This window comes from Nelumbo nucifera, chromosome 7, assembly GCF_055504915.1.
Source record: "Nelumbo nucifera cultivar China Antique chromosome 7, China Antique-T2T, whole genome shotgun sequence".
Lineage (NCBI taxonomy): Eukaryota > Viridiplantae > Streptophyta > Magnoliopsida > Proteales > Nelumbonaceae > Nelumbo > Nelumbo nucifera.
In genome coordinates, this window is record NC_142655.1 from 31,501,052 (window position 1) to 31,519,796 (window position 18,745).

General features: G+C 36.1%; 1 protein-coding gene across 1 annotated transcript; it reads right to left on the reverse strand.

Moving 5' to 3' along the window:
• Positions 1-6,297: 6,297 nt before the first annotated feature.
• On the reverse strand, positions 6,298-8,641 carry LOC104598251 (large ribosomal subunit protein eL38z/eL38y). Its single transcript, XM_010260204.3, has 3 exons — positions 8,501-8,641; positions 7,236-7,419; positions 6,298-6,478 (listed from the first exon to the last, which is right to left on the reverse strand). Exons 1-3 carry the CDS (start codon positions 8,501-8,503, stop codon positions 6,456-6,458), a joined length of 210 nt encoding a protein of 69 aa, XP_010258506.1. The 5' UTR covers positions 8,504-8,641; the 3' UTR covers positions 6,298-6,455.
• Between the last annotated feature and the right edge of the window lie 10,104 nt (positions 8,642-18,745).

An 18,745-nucleotide genomic window follows, 5' to 3' on the forward strand; every position in this document is an offset into this window, starting at 1 on the left:
TAATTTTTTTATTATTTTTTTGTCATTATGCAAACTAAAAAGTCTAAAATTTATTCACTCAAGACGGATTGTTCATAACTTCATTGTTGGAATTTGGAATAACAAGTTGCAAATTTAGAAGTGCATGGTACAACTTTAAATCTTTTGGATTTTACGTTTTTTTTCATTTTTGTTTTATTTATTGATGTATTTTTTTTAATTATTCCTTCAATGTAAGTGTAAATTAATGAGAATGCCCGAATGAGGAACCAATTTTAAAAGTAAATAGGCCTCTAAAAGCTATAGGCCCCACATGCTCGACAAAAGTCACAAAAGGGACTTGCGCCCACACACGTGGGTTGTAGCCTCGCAAGCACACCTTAGTCCCTAGCACAATGCCCAACCCGCCTGCCCCAACCCACTTGCCTAATCAACCCCCTACTAAGCCCACCCACTTGGCCACCCCCTACCCAACCCACCTACCTTGGCCTAGCTAACCCCCCTCTCCCCTTGTTATTAATAAGGAAAAAAAAAATTCAATTATTTTTTGGTAAGCAATTTAAAAAAAAAAAAAGAACCAATTTAAAAAAGAGAAAATATATAAAACCTCAAAGTATTAAACATCACATAGTTGGAAATAATAAATTACAAAAACATTATTTATACCCGAATACCCAATAATAAATGTTTTTTTCTTAATTAATTAATCAACAACAAAGGAAAAACACTTAAAAGAAATTTGTGGAACCACTTGCTTAACATATAATACTCTTTATTTTTACATAAATTTCCATTCTATCCTTATAATATGTTAATTCATTAAATCTATATTCGAATTTTTATATATTTAAAATAAAATACCCTTATTTAGTTGCTTTTTATTTAATTCATTAATTCCGACCATTGGTTCAAACTTTCATATCTTATTTGTATTGTAGATTTATACTCTTATTTAATTGTTTTGATATTATGTCATTTTATTCCATATCATTATGTGACAGTATTTCAATTATAGAAATTTAGTCAATAGTAATGAATTGATTTAACTTTTTTATGTTAAGACATACTTAAGAGAAACTATTGATTCATTTTTTAAGAAGAAAGAAAGAAATGTTGATAACTCACATTCACAAGAATCAACATCTAGTAAACCAATTCCTGCATCTAATATTAGTACAATTCCTAAGCAATCACCTACCAATCACAATTCTCCAACTCCAAAAACTGAACAAGAAAATGTAAATATTGCTTCTTTAATTTGTGATTTAGGATTATGGCCACAAATTTTAGATTATCTAATTAAGGTGATGGAGAAGCAATCTTTAGAACAAATTTTAGATTATCTAAATACACATCACCAATAATTCAAAAAGAAACTTTTCATATTTTTGCTAGAAATGTGCAAAGTTTAATTCACAAAGAAATTGGAGATGCAAAATTTTGCTTAATCTTTGATGAAGCTCAAGATGAATCTAGAAGAGGGAAAATGGTCATTGTTGTAATGCTTGTTGATGGCGATGGATATGTTCTTAGATTTGGTACATGTTAAAGATACAACTGTGTTAATTCTTAAAAAAGAAAAAAGATTTCATTTGTTTTATCTCGTCACAACCTCAATATTCAAAATATTTGAGATCAAGGGTATCACAAAGCTATAAATATGCGTGGAAAATGGAGTGACCAATAAATTTTATTTCTTAAGGATTGTTATACATATTATGTGCATTACTTAACCTATCAATTATAACTACCTCTTATTGTTGCATCTAGAGAAATAGTTGAAGTTTACACTTTCTTTCAAAACCTAACTTTTATTGCTAAGATCATTTATGCTTTCTACAAGTTTAATGATAAATTACAAGTTATCCAAGCAGCTGAAATTGCACGTTTGATTGCAATTGATGATATTGAAATACAAGGGAGATTAATCAAATTGACACTTTGCAACGACTTGCAAATACTAGGTAAAGTTCTCATTTTAATTCAATTTGTAGTCTAATGAGGATGTTTAATGCAACTTTCTCATTTCTCAAAAAACATAGTTACTAAAGAATCCATATATTCTTAGTGTGGAAATGCTACTTTTGTTGTAAAAATGCTAATGTCATTTGATTTTATATTTATTCTACATGTGATGAAGGAGATAATGGAAATTACTAATGTACTTTATCAGGGTTTACAAAAGAAATTTCAAGTTATGCATTTAGTCTTTACAACAAAATTGTTGATACAAAAATTGACAGATGATAGTTGAGAAGCTCTTTTAGAGAGTGTGGCATCGTTTTGTCAGCACTAAGATATTCAAACTCCTAATATGAATGCTCCTTAGATATAATTCAATCTTTTTGCCAAAAAGATATTGTGATAATGGAGCATTATTATCGAATATATATATTTACATTTGCTATGAATCATCAATTACAAGATTTAAATAGCATATTCAGTGAACAAGAAACAATGCTTCTTATTTTGAATACAACTTTAGATCCTAGGGATGCTTATAAATCCTTCAAAGTTGATGGTATATGTAATTTGGTCGAGAAATTTTATCCTTTAGATTTTTATGATCAAGAAAAAAATCAATTGAGATATCAATTGCAATATTATAAGCTTGATGTGCCCAACCATCCAAATTTGCAGAACTTGTCTACCATTAGTGATTTATGTCGATGATTGGTGGCAACTAAAAAGTGAAAAATTAATCATTTAATTGATAGATTGATTCGACTTATTTTGACTCTTCCCATTTCAACAATTATTGAGCAAGTTTTTCAGCTATGAAAATTATTAAAACCAGGTTTCGCAATAGGATGGAAGATGACTTTCTCACAAATTATTTGTTTGTCTACATTGAAAGAGGAATTATTGAAAATTATACCGTAGACATGATTATAGATGATTTCTACTTGATGAAAGTGCAATAAACCCAACTTAAAAAGTGAAGAGGTATAATTTTTTTTATTCATTATACTCTCATTCTTTCACAATAGAATATATAAGTTAGTTAGATATAAATTATGTATTCTATAGTTAATATATAATAGAATTCCTTATTTTAGTATTTAAAATCATGCATTAGATTGAACAATCATATTAGCTTTGCCCCCCCCCCCCCCCCCGGTGGAGGATATGGAGTTAACCATGCATCACCAAATTCACCCCGTACTGTAGTGCCTTATCAATACAGGGTTGGAGCCTTGGAGGAAACGGATGTTCAACAGCTAGGTGGCATAAACGTCTGCAAACATAGAGAACATTAAAAAAATGCTAAAAAATAATCTCTAGTCCAAGTAAACGAGATAGAGCCCACATTGTGCAGTTCTACCGCCATCCTGGACTACGTCTAATTTATGCATACCATACCATGAGTCAATTTACAATTCTTCTTTCCTTTGCACTAACAGTGGCAACATCTATGTTTCTAGAAAGGTAAGATACAAAAAATAACTTTGATCAATCACAACCCCCACAAATGTTACAAATAACAGTTGATTGATAACCTATTACCATAAATGGTTGACTTGCCTAGTGGCTCTATTAGTTCCTTCTTACATGAGAATAGGGGTGACAATTTTTCACCCAACCTACCCAGTATCTAATCCACCCAACCTGTCCATTTATTTGGCGGGTTCGAAATGGAATTGATCACCCATTAGGTCAATTTTAATGGATTGGGTTGGGTCGGGTTGGGTTGTGGATAACTATTGGATTAACCACTAAAGATATAAGTATTAATTTCTTAGTCTTTTTTTTATTTTCTTCATTTGAATGAAATAATTTATAATTAATGCATTAATTTTCTATTAATTGTTGATTAAAATTAGTTTTGTCTCAAATTAACACTTCACCCAAATTGACATAAATTTAAATCAACTTGACCTGAGTCTGGACCAATTCAACTTGGTCTAAATATGAACAGACCTAATCACCTCAGTTTGGTTTGTTTGGGTCGCCCAGCCCAGTTTGAACCCAACCCGGCCCAGGGCAGGCCGATCCAAGTTGACCAGGATCCAAAACGGGACCAGGTGGGATGGTTCAGTCCAACCCGACCCAAAATCTACCATGCTTGCTTTGCCTGGTTTGGATCGCCCGGTCCGGCTCGTATCTGTACAACTCAACCCAAACTCATGCACAAACCTGATAAGGGCCGGCCAAGTCAATCTACCATTGATTGAACCGATCTGGTTTGGTCCAACAAGACTGATCCGAATCCAAACGGTTCAACCACTCTCGATGTGATTACCTCAAAGACAATCCAATTAGATAGTTCAAATTGGTCTAATCGGTTTGAACCTAAGTGGTTCGGTCAAACCCAAAGCCCAAACATAGTCAAATGGCTTCGCCACTTGTGTAATAATAACATGTACATAATGTGATTTGAACTTTCACCACTTATGTAAATAGAAACTACTATTACCACCAAGCTATGACCAACTTATTTGTCAAGAGAGAGAGAGTTTTTTGTTTTAAGTACATAAATATAAGATTAATGGGTTTGGACGGATTGGATTGAGTTAAAGCGGATTTGAGTTGAACCCAACCCATTTAATTTTATATAATTGGATCATTAATGGGTTGACGGATTAGATGAATTAGGTTAAAACTCAATTCAAATCAAACCCAACCCAACCAGCCCAATTACCACCGCTACATGAGGACATGCAATGGAAACATCTAGGTTGCATGCAGTTCTTGCCTCCTTCGCTAAAACTATTCATTTGGAAGAGTGTATTAAATATCTTTTCTACTAGAGCATGACTATAGCACTTTATCTTCCCTTTCAATGCATCCCCATATGGTTTGGCTTTGAGTGGCATTTCCATCTAGATGTTCTCCCAAATTTTGATGTGAGTGATCATATATTATTTTGGTGGAAGCAAGAAAAGAATTCTCAGCGAACTACAGATGGATGTTTATTACTTTATACGAGGTGTTGTTAGTTGTGAACCGAATTTGGCATGATCGAAACTCACATGTTTTTTGAAGATATCCTTTTTTATTCCCATACAAGTCATCACAAAATGTCATTCTCAGATTCATCTACTTGTAATAAACGAAGTACTTGACAGTGACACTACCATACTTGCTCCTCAGGAGGCCTCTATTCCTCTAGGGCGTCAATTGTGTAATTGTGTAAACCTCCAACCGGCATTATAAAGATAAATGTTTCAATGTTTCATAGCCACTGGCCTCTGCTGCTTCTACCGAGCTTGTGGTACGAGATCATTGTGGTCTTACCGGATTCCTTAGTGTACCCCCAAAGTTGTTGCTTTCGAAAGTATTACTTTTGCTTGCTTCGCAGTTCCCATATGGGTTCTCTCAAGTATTGCTAGAAGGCGATGCTCAATCAATTATTCGACTTCTGTTGGTGGACAATTTGATTCCACCGTGAATGCTTCATCTTCTAATTTAGATCACTTCGCTGCTATTCCACTAGATGCCAATCAAGCAGCTCATATTGTAAACAAGTTTAGATTTATGCCCTACAGCACGTTTATCGTGTATTAGAAACATCTCCCGATGATGACAGCATATCCTGTTGTGTATTGGAAACATCTCTCAATGATAGTATCAGAATAGTATCAGAACTGACATCATCATCGAGAGATGTTACCAATACACGGCGAGGATGTGCGGTGGATCACCGTGGGGCTCAGATGTTACCTCTTGAGTATAGGTGGACTTGTGTCCCAGATTTTCCACTACACCTTAACCGAGACTGGATGCACGAATCTAGCGTTCGGGCTTTTTTAGGTATGATGTCGCATCCTGGTTGAACCCATTGGCCAATGCCCTAACCTTCCATTTTATTATTTTGATTTCCAGTACAAAAAGCTTACAAGGCATAATTGAACCTCAGGTATCAGTCATGACTCATGAGTCAACAAATTCCCATCTTTTGACCTCAAATCATGCAATGCCCAGATTCAATCTAAAAGAAGGCTGGGCATGATGGTAAAACACATGGGTTGGATTTCTATCATACCAACAATCTAAATCGAATAGAATCTAATCCATTACACTTCTGCCGGATTGGATCGGATTCAACTGTTAACAATCCATTAATAAATTAACCAATGACCTGAAAAGCATTTCATTTTACTTGAATCTTTTTCTAATAGGATGACGATAATCTAATTTCTCCATTTTTTAGATCAAAAACAAGTCTATTCAGAAATCAAGGTTGACCACAGGCTACAAGGTACTCTTCACGGCCTTCCCTTTTAAGTTATATATAAAACAAATTTCCTTGGTTTAACTTGGCTCATGAAGCTGGCATTTAACAGAGAAATGGCGACTGTGAGGCGACGCAATCAATGAACATCAAAATTAATAGTGCTCTGTTCAAAATCAAGGCGAAATCACCCCCAAAAATATACTGTCAACATTCACTAGTATAAATTCAAAATACGTAACATTGAACCTAAAGAAAGCAACAACTCTAGCTCCCAGAAACATGCTCAGATCCTCCTCATTCACAGATCTTGGACACTCAGACCTGCAAAATAGGTAACAAACGCACAATCTCAGCATCAACAACAACAAAAAAGCACTCATAACAGCTAAGTTTGCATTTTGCAGACGATGAATCTGGGTGCCAATATAATTGGTTTTCTCACCCTTGATCACAAACCATTGTTCTCACTCTAGACTGTGTTTCCTCTTAACAAGCAACAAACCCATATAATTCCAGCCAAGTTTTACCATTCAAAATATATAGCTGTAAGATTACTTTCCAGGTCAATATGACATACATTTTCAAATCAGGTTCTAGAAATCCTTTTAGGGTGAGCAAGTTCCAGAAAATCCAGGTTCAATTAAAATGAATCTCAATATCAAGTAATTTGTCCATTCTCTACCTCGTAGCAATACATTCCAATTTCCATATCATCAGGTGATATAAAGACTTCAAGATCCATTGGGTGCTCAAGTGATCAGAGGTGTCAGCATGTTAGTAATTGACTAAATTTCCATATAAACCTATGGGAAGTATGCAGTAAATATCCATATAGCAAGTTGTTACAAACTATGATTACACTGGAAAATACCACACTTGCAAATTCAGTAGTGAATAAGCTGCAAAATTTTCCTAACCACAATGCACAGTTAAGGAGAGACAAGGTAAATGAACTTAAATACACCAAGTAGCAAGTGCACTGTAGGATTTCTCCTAAAACAGAACAATTTACATACTTATTCATCCAAGTTTTTCCAGGAAAACAACCATATGGAACAAAGAAAATAGAGATACTAACCTGGAGGAAGAGACTGTTTCAACTTATCTGCCTTCTCCGAGTCAAACACACAGAGTGTGTACAGGTACTTGGAGCAGCGGACCTTGAATTTAACCACATCTTTGCTTCTTTTGATTTTGACAGACCGTGCATCTTTCCTTCTTGCTGTCAGAAGGAAATCCTTGATCTCGTGGATCTGCTTCGGCTGTAAACAGAATCAAATTCATCAGTAAATAAAAGAACAATTAATTGAAGGTACAAGAGTTCAAAACTGATTAATAGAAATATAAAAAGTAGAACATTCCAATCACCACAAGCAATAAATACTTGAATCAGGACAGGAAAATAGATTACTTTTCCATCACAGGTACCATAGATGCGACCTTATGAGTGAGAAAAAAAGTTTCAATCTGATGCCTATCAAGCACCAACTACCAAGTTTCCTAAGCTAGGCATAACAATATACACACATGGACAATGTATAATCAAATAAATTGCATGTAAAAGAACCAACATATTTAAAATTAAACATCTTGGGTGGTCTAACCCTCATCAATTGAAACCCAAGCAAATAAGTCCTTCCCTACACAAACAATAGACCAAATGCAACCAAATAGTAACAATGTTATCTAAAATACATTTCAAAACTATTCGATTTAACGATGAGCATCTCTCATATCACACACAACCTGCCCTAGTAATGATTTTTTGAACAATAACAGTGAGGATCCCAACAAAACAATGAACTTTCAAACTAGCGTACACATGAATCGAGCATCACCAATTATTCAATGACAATTTCTAATCGAAAATCAACAATTATACGATTTCTACCATTATCATACTGCAGAGCTTAGCCCCAAACAAAAAAAATGTGGACAAGTTGCAAAACAGTTAGATGCACAGTCGATTAGTTTTATTTAAACATCTAGCTTTCTAAAACTACCCAAAATTACTAAGACAACTGCAGCAGATTCAAAGCCCTTGCAGTAGGGCATCAGGTCCATCTCATGTCGACCCTTTAAACCCTAAAGATGGTTGAAAAATGCAACAAATCTAAGTCACATTGCAGCTACTCGTACTATCACCAGTACGAAAAACCCGACGAAACCCTGTCCCTAATTTAACTTCAAGATGTAAAGGAAATAGTAAATTTACCGCATGTATTGAATCAGATCAAAGACGAGAATCGAATAAACAGAACCAAAACAGCATAGAACGTATCATATAAACGATTGCATAGAACAAGAACGTAAACCAGAACGAAAGGGAGCAGATCAAAGTACCATTTTCGCTGGCTTTCAATGAAGAGAAGCACCCAATCGCCCGAAGTTGCACGTCCCGGCCCTAGGACTGGATTGCAGATTAGATTTATATGGTTCTGAATCATGGCTCATGGACCTCAAAACCCTAATTCTATTTCCTATTTTACCCATTTTCATATTACTCGTTTCTTATTTTGTCCCTCTCAAAAAAGGTTTTGAAAACCGATCCGGAAACAGAACCGGCCAGGGGACCGTTTTCCGGGTGTGTCGGCGGTTCAATCGTTCGGGTCGAAAGGTTCAGCCTATGAAGCCATAAATTAATTAAAATAAAAATTATAAATAATATAAAAATTAAATAAAATACAGAAAATACAGGAAAAAACATCATATGGAAAACTAAAACTATCTATATACAAAAATAATAAAACATAGAAAACATAGAAAAAATACAAAAATTTCCAAAATATACATAAAAAACACGAAAAAATATAAAAAATTACAAAAAATAAACTACTAGTGGATTATAGTCTGGTCGTCAATGATTGCTGCTACAACTCCGGTTGGGGAGTAAAAAGATAGAAACTGTCATTGCAAACTGATACAAATCAGTGATGAAACTGATTAAACCGCCAATCGCTATAGATTTTGGTCTATAACCGACGGTCATCGCTGCAAATCCTTGCACTTGATGGCTTAGGCTTGAATTGAGAAATACATCAACTTGTCACCATAGGTCACCGTAAAGGAAGCCTCAACCGTCGTTTTTCGATCGCGCGTGAGACATCGTACTTCACGGTGGTAGCCGTCACAGGTCGTCGAAGGTTACTGAGCGGCTAAGAGCTGAGAAGGGACGAACAAAAATGACTTTCATTTGAACCCTAACCCTTACGAATTCAACTAGGAGTTAGGATACAGGTGGAATTTTTTTGTTTTTTAATACAAGAAAAATAAAAAATAGAACCCACGAACCGTTGCCCAAGTCGAACAGGGAAGAACAAAAATGACTTCCATCCATTAGTATTATGTTAGTTAAACATTACATAATGCCAAAAAAACCTTATCATATATTTCTGAGATCATTCTCAGATAACCGAACGTTTCCCCATGATGATGTTCTCACATGGACAACAAATAACATATTCAAATTTTTCGACGACGACATTCTCTAGTGATGAATTTATTTCATAGAATGATCTAAAAAATACACGAGAAGGGTATTTTTGACACTATGCAATGTTTAACTGATGGAATACTAACTGATGGACCCCAAGTGTCTATTTTTGAGAGATCAAGGTACTCAAGTGTTGCAATTGGAAGTTTAGGGTACCAATCTGTCACTACCCCCAAAGTAGTATGCATGTGCATTGTAGGCATCAATTCCAAATGATAATAGTAACAATAGTAGTATTATTTATAATAATAATCATGAATAAGAAATTATTTTTTTCTTTTTTTGGGCCTAGTTCCACTTTGGTCCCCGAACTTTAAAATGCGACAATTCAGGCCATGTTTGGTCTAATTCTCATTCTTTTTCATTCTTACCCAAGATGAAATTCTAAAATAGAAAAGAATGGGTAAAAATAGGTAGAATGAGAAAATATTGCTATGAACCAAACACTTTTTTCCTAAAAATGAATTATTTTCAGACTAACAAGTGTCCTATTTTACTCATTTTCATTCTTCAAAGAAAAAAAAAATTGTGTTGGTATTCACAAACCGCCAACCTAGGTCTCCAATAGTCAATATTTAATAATTAACATAGGTATTTTGTAAAAGTGGTTTTATAAAAGTACTTTCATAAAAGTGCTTTTGTACTTTCATAAAAGTACTTTTGTAAAAATGCTTTCATGAAAGTGCTTTCATAAAAGTACTTCCGTAAAAATGCTTTTATAAAAGTGCTTCCATAAAAGTGCCTTTATAAAGTACTTTTATAAAAGTGTTTTTATAAAAGTACCTTCATAAAAGTGCTTTAGTAGCATACTTTTATAAAAGTGCTTCCATAAAAGTGCTTTGGTAAAAGTGCTTTTATAAAAATATTTTTGTAAAAGTGATTTCGTAAAAGTACTTCCATAAAAGTGATTTTATAAAAACACTTCCGTAAAAGTGCTTTTATAAAAATGCTTTCGTAAAAAGTGCTTTCGTAAAAGTACTTTAATAAAAGTGATTTCGTAAGAGTACTTTTGTAAAAGTGCTTTCACAAAAGTAAGCATCTATGACAACATTTTTATAGGTAGAGTTTCCTTAAAGAATGAAATGAGCATGATGGGGCATGATTATTTTTCATGTTGTTGGCTAGTCAATTTTTGTGCTATGGGACTGATTTTTCATTCTAAAAAGAATGTGGCCCTTGGCAAGAATTTTGTAACCAAACACTCTAATGTTATTCATTCTTGACCATTCTTGCCTAGAATGAGCAAGAATTAAGAGATTTGAGCCCCAGAGCAGTGAACCAAACATTGCCTCAATACCCAAACTTTCAAAACATGGCAACCCAATACCTGTTGTTAACGAGCCGTTAAGTGGCATTTGAAAAAAAGACATAATGCCCTTCAAATATCATATAATTTTCTTTATCAATCATTCAAACATTGACAAAAAATTATTAGTCTCATATCCTTGCCTTTTCTATTTAAGAAAGTTTGAGTCACCAGAATGCCCACTCAAACGTGACCCCAACTTTCTTGAATGGAAAAGGCAAGGATTTGGGACTGCTAATTTTTTGTCAACATTTAGATGGTTGATTAAGAAAATTAAATAACACTTAAAGGGCATTTGTCTCTTTTTCAAATGCCACTTAACGATTGGTTAACAGCTAATTAACGACAAGTATTGGATTGTCATGTTTTAAAAGTTTGGGTACTAAATTGTCGCATTTTAAAGTTCGGGGACCAAAATGACACTAGGCCCAAAGTACATGGTACTAATTGGGAATTTTCCCTAACAATAATTCTCATTTTTAGACACATTTTTTGTTTAATACAATGAATATATTATATTAAACACATGTTCATAATTTTAAAAGATTTGACAATATTTCATATATTATTTTTTTATTTATGACCTCACGAGATAACTTGTTTGACTTAGGGGAAGTGTGGTTCCAATTGATTTTGTTTCTATCCATTTGAGTAGAAAAAAAAAACAAACTACACGGACCTGAACTTACATTGACGCCATTGAGATATACCTGAGACATCCTCCCACATAACAGAAAGAATATCTATAAGAGGACATCCATATATTTACACCTATTTGCTTCCCTATAGTAGTGTTTTAGAACTACACCATTACATTGATCTATCAAAAGAATGATGTTTAAAAAAAAGAACATTTTTCTTTTGTGGACATCTAGAAGTGAGGGATGTGATAGTAGCTTGAAAGTATGATTCGATTATAAGATTCATGAACCCCTTGCTAATCGCATTTCAAAGAGCTTCATGAATAGCCCATAGGTCTGCCATATTGTTATAAGAAACTCCAATATAAGCCACAAGCCATCAGGACCTGGAGATAGCTTGTTTAATCTCTTTTGGTATCACTGGATAAAAGAACTAAATTTTGGTCCACCTGAATTGGCTTTATGTAAGGATTTAAAGTTATAGGTTTCTCAGTGTCACCCTATGGCTATGTTTGGTTTGAAGGAAAAAGTAGGGAAAGACAGGGAAACCTATACAAGGGTTGTAAAGGTTTCCCTACCTTTTTGCTTCAATCCAAACATAGCCTATGTGTATAATTCCTGAAAATGATTTGTAACGATATTTTTTATTTGTTGAGGATCATAGACCCACTAATTTTGACAATTCTTAATGATATTTATTCTATTTGAATTTCTTCTTCTAAGATTAGTCACGTGGAAGAAGCAAGTATTTAAATTGCCTTATTTAATCCATTGGATTCGTGACTTTTAATACCAAAAGAAGTAAGATTTATTCTTATTTTAAAATAGGGATTATAGTTGATAAGGCAACTTTTGGGTCTTATTATCAATAAAAATAATATTTTTAACATAATTTCTAGAATAGGGTAATTTTTTATAAAAAATATAAAAAAAGGATAGAAATACTACTCATTTCCTTCCTCCTTCAAACTACCAAACAAATCTCCCCACCTTCGGTCTCTATCTTTCTCTTTCCTCCTCCTCCTCCTCCTCCTCCTCACATGAAACACCAAAGTATACGAATCAACAGTTTGATTCTAGCTACTAAACCTATTAGAAGTATCTGAAGCAGTTCTGAACACCATTGAAGCCTATAAATCGGGATTGGAAGAGGTTTGCGAGTATGTTAAGTGGAGAAGCAAGATGTATAGAACTAAATACAAAAATGCAAGAATCGGCTTCGCTATTTTTGCTTGCAGCAAGCCAACAACTACAGTGTTTTTGCCCTTGATATATTTTTAAAAAAGTTAACCTATTTTAAAAATTATATTAAAAGGACTATTTTTATTGATATTAGGGCCCAAAAGTTGCCCTTAATTAAGCTATAACCCCTTAAAAATACTCAAATATTCTTGCTTTAAGGTCCTTTCAAGATTCCTCAAAAAACATGATTCTCTAATGGTTAGGAATTTTTGAATGAACACCTTATATTCTTTTCATTATCTGTCTTTTTTTATGAAAATATTACCAAAAGCTTCTCAATTCCATATTTTAGTCAAACTTGAAATCTTTTCTATGGTATGAATATAATGAGATATATGTGAAGAACTAGATAGAATAGACCATGCATTTGGGGCAACGCAAGTAAAACTGGGACTAGTAAACCATGTATGTTCAATCCTAAATGGTTTATGAGTAGGAGAAATGTTACCTTTAGGCCTCGTTTTCTTTTCAGTAAGTTATTTACCTAGGTAAATGCAGTTACCTGGGTAAGTTTTTCCTAGGAAACACTTACCCGAGTAAGTGCATTTACCCATGTTCTTTTATTTATCATGTAAATAAGGCAATGACCATTTTAGCCATAAAAATCAATTATTAAAAGGGGCATTTTGGTCCACTCAAGTGTTGGCAACTTTCCCCCTAGGTGGGAAAGTTATTTACCCACCAAGGAGATGGGTATTACTTACCCAGGCAGGAAAATAAACTATCCCTAATCCCCACATAAATCTGAAAAAAGAACATGAGATTCTTGGTCAATGGGAACCAAAACCCCATTAACCAACTTTCCCCCTCTCAAAACCCGAAAAAAGAACGACCCCTTAGTGTCCAACAAAATAGAATAGTGATCAAACAGGACCCTTAGAAGATGTAATTAACAAACTAGCATTGTGAAATAGAGTTCCCTATGCTTCATTGTATAGGACTCTATCCAACCTTGCTTGAACATGTCGCTGAACCTCTTGGTTATTAGTCCACGTATACTTAGTGCCATGAAAGTACATATCTATCAAATGACATATGTTCATAGTCTCTTGAAAAGCTTGCATCTTTTGAGAGCTTGGAGGTGTTCCCCCTTTGTTCTCTTCATTATTTAACACTGCATTGAAATCTTCGATGAGCATTTGTGGTTGTTGCATGGCTCCCATTGCTTGAATCTCCATCCAAGTTTGTCTATTTTGTTTAGGGTCAGGATGACCATAAACTACTAAAAGCAACCAATTCGATTGGGATGGATGCATGTAAATGACTACATGAACACATCTACTGGAAACATGAGTCACATCTACTTTGATTTATTCATTCTTCCACGGGAGCCATATTCAACCAGAAAAGCCTTGTGGATAGAGGTGTAAAGAATAATTGCAAGGATCATCGTCCAAAAAAGAATGGTAATTCTCTATCTTTTAATGGAGCAAATTGCCCATATATATACAAATACATCAAGAATAAAAATAGCAAGAATAAAAAATAGCAAGACTAAAAATTAGCAACTTCCTAAAAGTCCATATGCACAAAATCTTTCTAAATATCTTACAATATCTCTATTACTCCCCCTCAAGTTGGAGCATGTAGGTCACGTATGCCCAACTTGCGAAGAAGAAAATCAAACTATCGTCGGCCAAGTGCCTTTGTCAAAATATCTACCAATTGATTATAAGTCCGTACATGAGCAGTCTCAATAGTCCGGTCTTGCAAGGCATCACGAACAAAGTGACAATCAACCTCTATATGTTTGGTACGCTCATGAAACACCGGATTAGCTGCAATATAAATAGTGGCACGACTATCACAATGCAATTTCATAGGTTTGGGATGTTCCACCCCAACGTCATGTAAAACATTCTTCAATCACTTCAGTTCACACGTCGCGGCAGCCAGGGGCCTGTACTCTGCTTCTGCAGATGAACGTGAGACGGTATGTTGCTTTTTGGTTTTCTAGGAAATAGGAGACCGTCCAAGCATCACAAAGTACACAATCAAAGAGTGTCATGTCAAAAGGACAACTAACCCAGTCAGAGTCACAATAAGCATACAGTCTAAGATCACTGTTGGTGCTCAAAATGATACCCTGGCCCGGATTCCCTTTGTGTTGTCGGACCACCCGACTAGACGTCGATATTTTTCTGGGTCATCAACCAACTTCCCGTTGGCCAGTGCGAGTCGATGATTTTGTTCCATGGGCAGATGAGCCGGTTTAGCTCCTAGCAATCCTGTTTCTGAAATAATATCTAGTGCATACTTTCGTTGACAGAGATAGATGCCCTCATCCCCTCTGGCAACTTCAATGCCAAGAAAATACTTCAGCATCCCAAGGTCCTTCATGTGAAAGCATTGACTCAGATACTGTTTGAATTGATGTATCATCTCTCCATTGTTTCCTCTTACAACAAGATCGTCCACATACACCAAAACACATAGTGTAGCTCCGTCCTTATGGTAAGTGAATAAAGAATAATCTGAGTGTGATTGAGTAAATCCATACGTCTTCAAGGCCGTGCCCTATTTGGCAAACCAGTTTCTGGGTGCCTATCGTAATCTGTATAAAGATTTGCGCAAATGACATACCTTTCATGAATGTGTAGAAGAGAAACCGGGCAACAATCGCATGTACACCTCTTCTGCCAAGTCACCATGCAAAAAAGCATTATGCACATCCATCTGATGAAGCTCCCACTTTCGTGTTGCCACTACAGCCAAAAACAACCGAACAGTCACCATTTTTGCCACTGGAGCGAATGTCTCATTATAATCTATCCCAGCCTTCTGATTGTTTCCTAAAATCACCAATCTAGCCTTGTGTCTTTCGATCGTTCCATCTGAGTTATACTTGGTCTTGTACACCCATTTACACCCGATCGCTTGCTTCCCAGGGGCAACGGTTCAAGAGTTCAGGTGCCATTATGCTCAAGAGCTTCAATTTCCTCCTTCATTGCTTGTCTCCAATGTGGCTCACTAATTGCTTCTGAAAAATATGTGGGATCTTTCCCTGCAGTTATAGCTGCCAAGAACTGTCTATGTCTCAAAGAAAAATTAATACAAGTCACATAACGTGTAATAGGATAAGACACACCTGAGGAGTGGCATGATCAGCGAGGGGGTCGTTGATGTGCTGCGCTGTGTGGCATACATAGTCCTTTAGCTTCTCAGGAGGACGCCTTTCCCTACATCCTCGGCCAAGGTTTTCACCTTCACTGTCACTTTCCAAGTTCACGTCGCCCTCTTTCTGTTCATTAAGAACCTCACCACTCTTCTGGAGTCAAGTCTTCTTCAGGAGTTGGTTCATCATTCGAAGTATCTGCACTATCCAGCTCATGATCATCAAAGCATTGCACATCATCATTACAAATAGATGGTTGCTCGGTCACACCGGTGCTGAGTGATTCAGAGATAGCAACCTTATAAGGAAAAATATGTTCAAAGAATACAACATCACGAGATACAAAGAACTCATTTGTTTCTAAGTCATAGAGTCTCCATCCTTTCTTGCCGAAAGGGTACCCAACAAATATGCACCTTCGACTTCGAGAACCAAACTTGTCTTTGTCACGCCTTTGATAATGAGCATGACATAAACATCCAAAAACATGAATATGTTTGTAAGTTGGTTCATTCCCAAACAACAATTAACAAGGACTCTTTCCATCAAGTAAAGGACTTGGAGTACGGTTAATCAGATATTCTGCAGTCAACACACATTCACCCCAAAAACTCACTAGTAAATTTTCTTGAAAACGCAAAGCACACGCAACATTCAGAATATGGCGATGCTTGCGTTCCACCCTGCCATTTTGCTGAGGTGTCCCAACACATGATGTTTGGTGAATAATGCCATGAATATCACAATAATTACTCAAGGCTACAAATTCCGACCCATTGTCACTCTTTATTACCCGAACCTTACTGTCAAATTGGGTCATTACCATGGCACAAAATTTCACAATGTTAGCACTAGCTTCACTCTTTTCTGCCATCAAATAAATCCACACTACCCGTGAGTAATCATCAACGATGGTCAAAAAGTATATAGCACCACATGAAACAGGAGTACGGTATGGTCCCCAAACATTGCAATGAATCAAGGCAAAAGGTGCAGAAGCTTTATTATGGCTCAAAGGAAACACATCACGGGGTTGTTTAGCTCTTAAACAAATATCACATAACTCACTATGTGTTTCTTGACTAGCAATTTTATTTTTAATAGTAGAAAGTAGACTAACAACTCATTTTGAGGGGTGTCCCATTCGCCTGTGCCACAGTTCATATGAGTCCATCTTCGCCAGTCTGCATGCACCAGTCCTTGTTACACAGCGCCAAAGATAGACCCCATCACGCTTCTCACCCACACCAATCACTGTCCTCGAATTGGGGTCCTGCATTACACATAATTTGTTAGAAAACGTGACTGTACATTTTAATTCATCAATAAATTGAGACACAGATATCAAATTGCAACTCAAGTTGGGAACATATAAAACATGTTTTAAGATCAATCCTTTCACAAGCTGCACTTCTCCTTCTTGCAACGCCATCATATTCTTTCCATCAGGAAGTCCAATGGCACAAGGAGGGATTTCATGCATATTCTTCAATAGCTCCGAATTCCCGGTCATATTGTGAGAGCATCCTGAATCTATCAACCACATTTTCTTACCCGTCAATTTCTCTGAAGTGGATTCCTTGTGTGAATTGATCATCGCCATTAGCATTGCCCACTGTTCATCATTAAGTCCAGGAAAACCAGCTTTATCGCTAGTCCGGACAGCCGCAGCAGTGGTATTGACACCGTAGCTTCCTTGTGCCTGGACAACATTGGCAGCCGTTGTACCAGACCCTCCTCGACCCCTTCCGGTTCCCATGCCTCAACCTCCTCGTCCCCCACGACCACCAGAGCGACCTCCTTTGTCTGCAAACCACCAATCTGGGTAGCCTACAAGCTAAAAGCATTCGAGCACCTCATGTCTAGTCTTTCGACAGTGAGAGCACATCTTCTCATCCTTGTTCGTAGCTTTGGTTCTATTTCCAGTTTGGACAGCAAATCCCACAACCTCTCCTCGTTCTTCACGTGCTCGAGCCACCGTTTTGTGTCGTTCCTCTTGCACAATTATTGCATATATTCGATTCAATGAAGGTAAAGGATATGTACTTAAAATATTTGACCTAACAGTGCCATAAACTGCACTGTCAAGGCCCATGAGAAATTGATGAATTTTCTCCTTTTCCCGCTCCAACGCTAGCTCGGTCGCTGCTCCACACTTGCATCCACTATACGTGCATTGTGGGTTCTTCACATACCTAGCCAACTCCTCCCACATGGTCTTCATCTTCCCATAATATGCGGATACGATCATGCCTTCTTGTTTGCAATTGGCCAAGTCACTCTTTAATTGGTGAATTCGCAGATCATTCCCAATGGCGAACCGTTCCCGAAGATCCTCCCAAAGTTCCTTTGCTATCTCCATATAGGAGATCGTAGACCGGAGTCCAGGTTCTATGGTATTGAATATCCATGCTACCAACATGGAATTCACACTATACCAATCTTCTAATTCGTTGGAATCATCACCAGGTTTCATCACATTACCTTCAAGAAAAGCCAATTTCTTCTTTGCCCGAAACGCGTTCTTCATGGCTTTGGCCCATTCATCATAGTTATCGCCTTTCAAGACGATGGGTGTCACGACCAAGCTGGGGTTGTCCTGCGAACCAAGATAGTAAGGAGATTTCAAATCAGCCATAGTGTAAGTGTGGCTCTGATACCATAAAGAATAATTGCAAGGATCGTCGTCCAAAAAAGAATGGTAATTATATGCCTTTAAATGGAGCAAACTGCCCATATATATACAAATACATCAAGAATAAAAATAGCAAGACTAAAAATTAGCAACTTC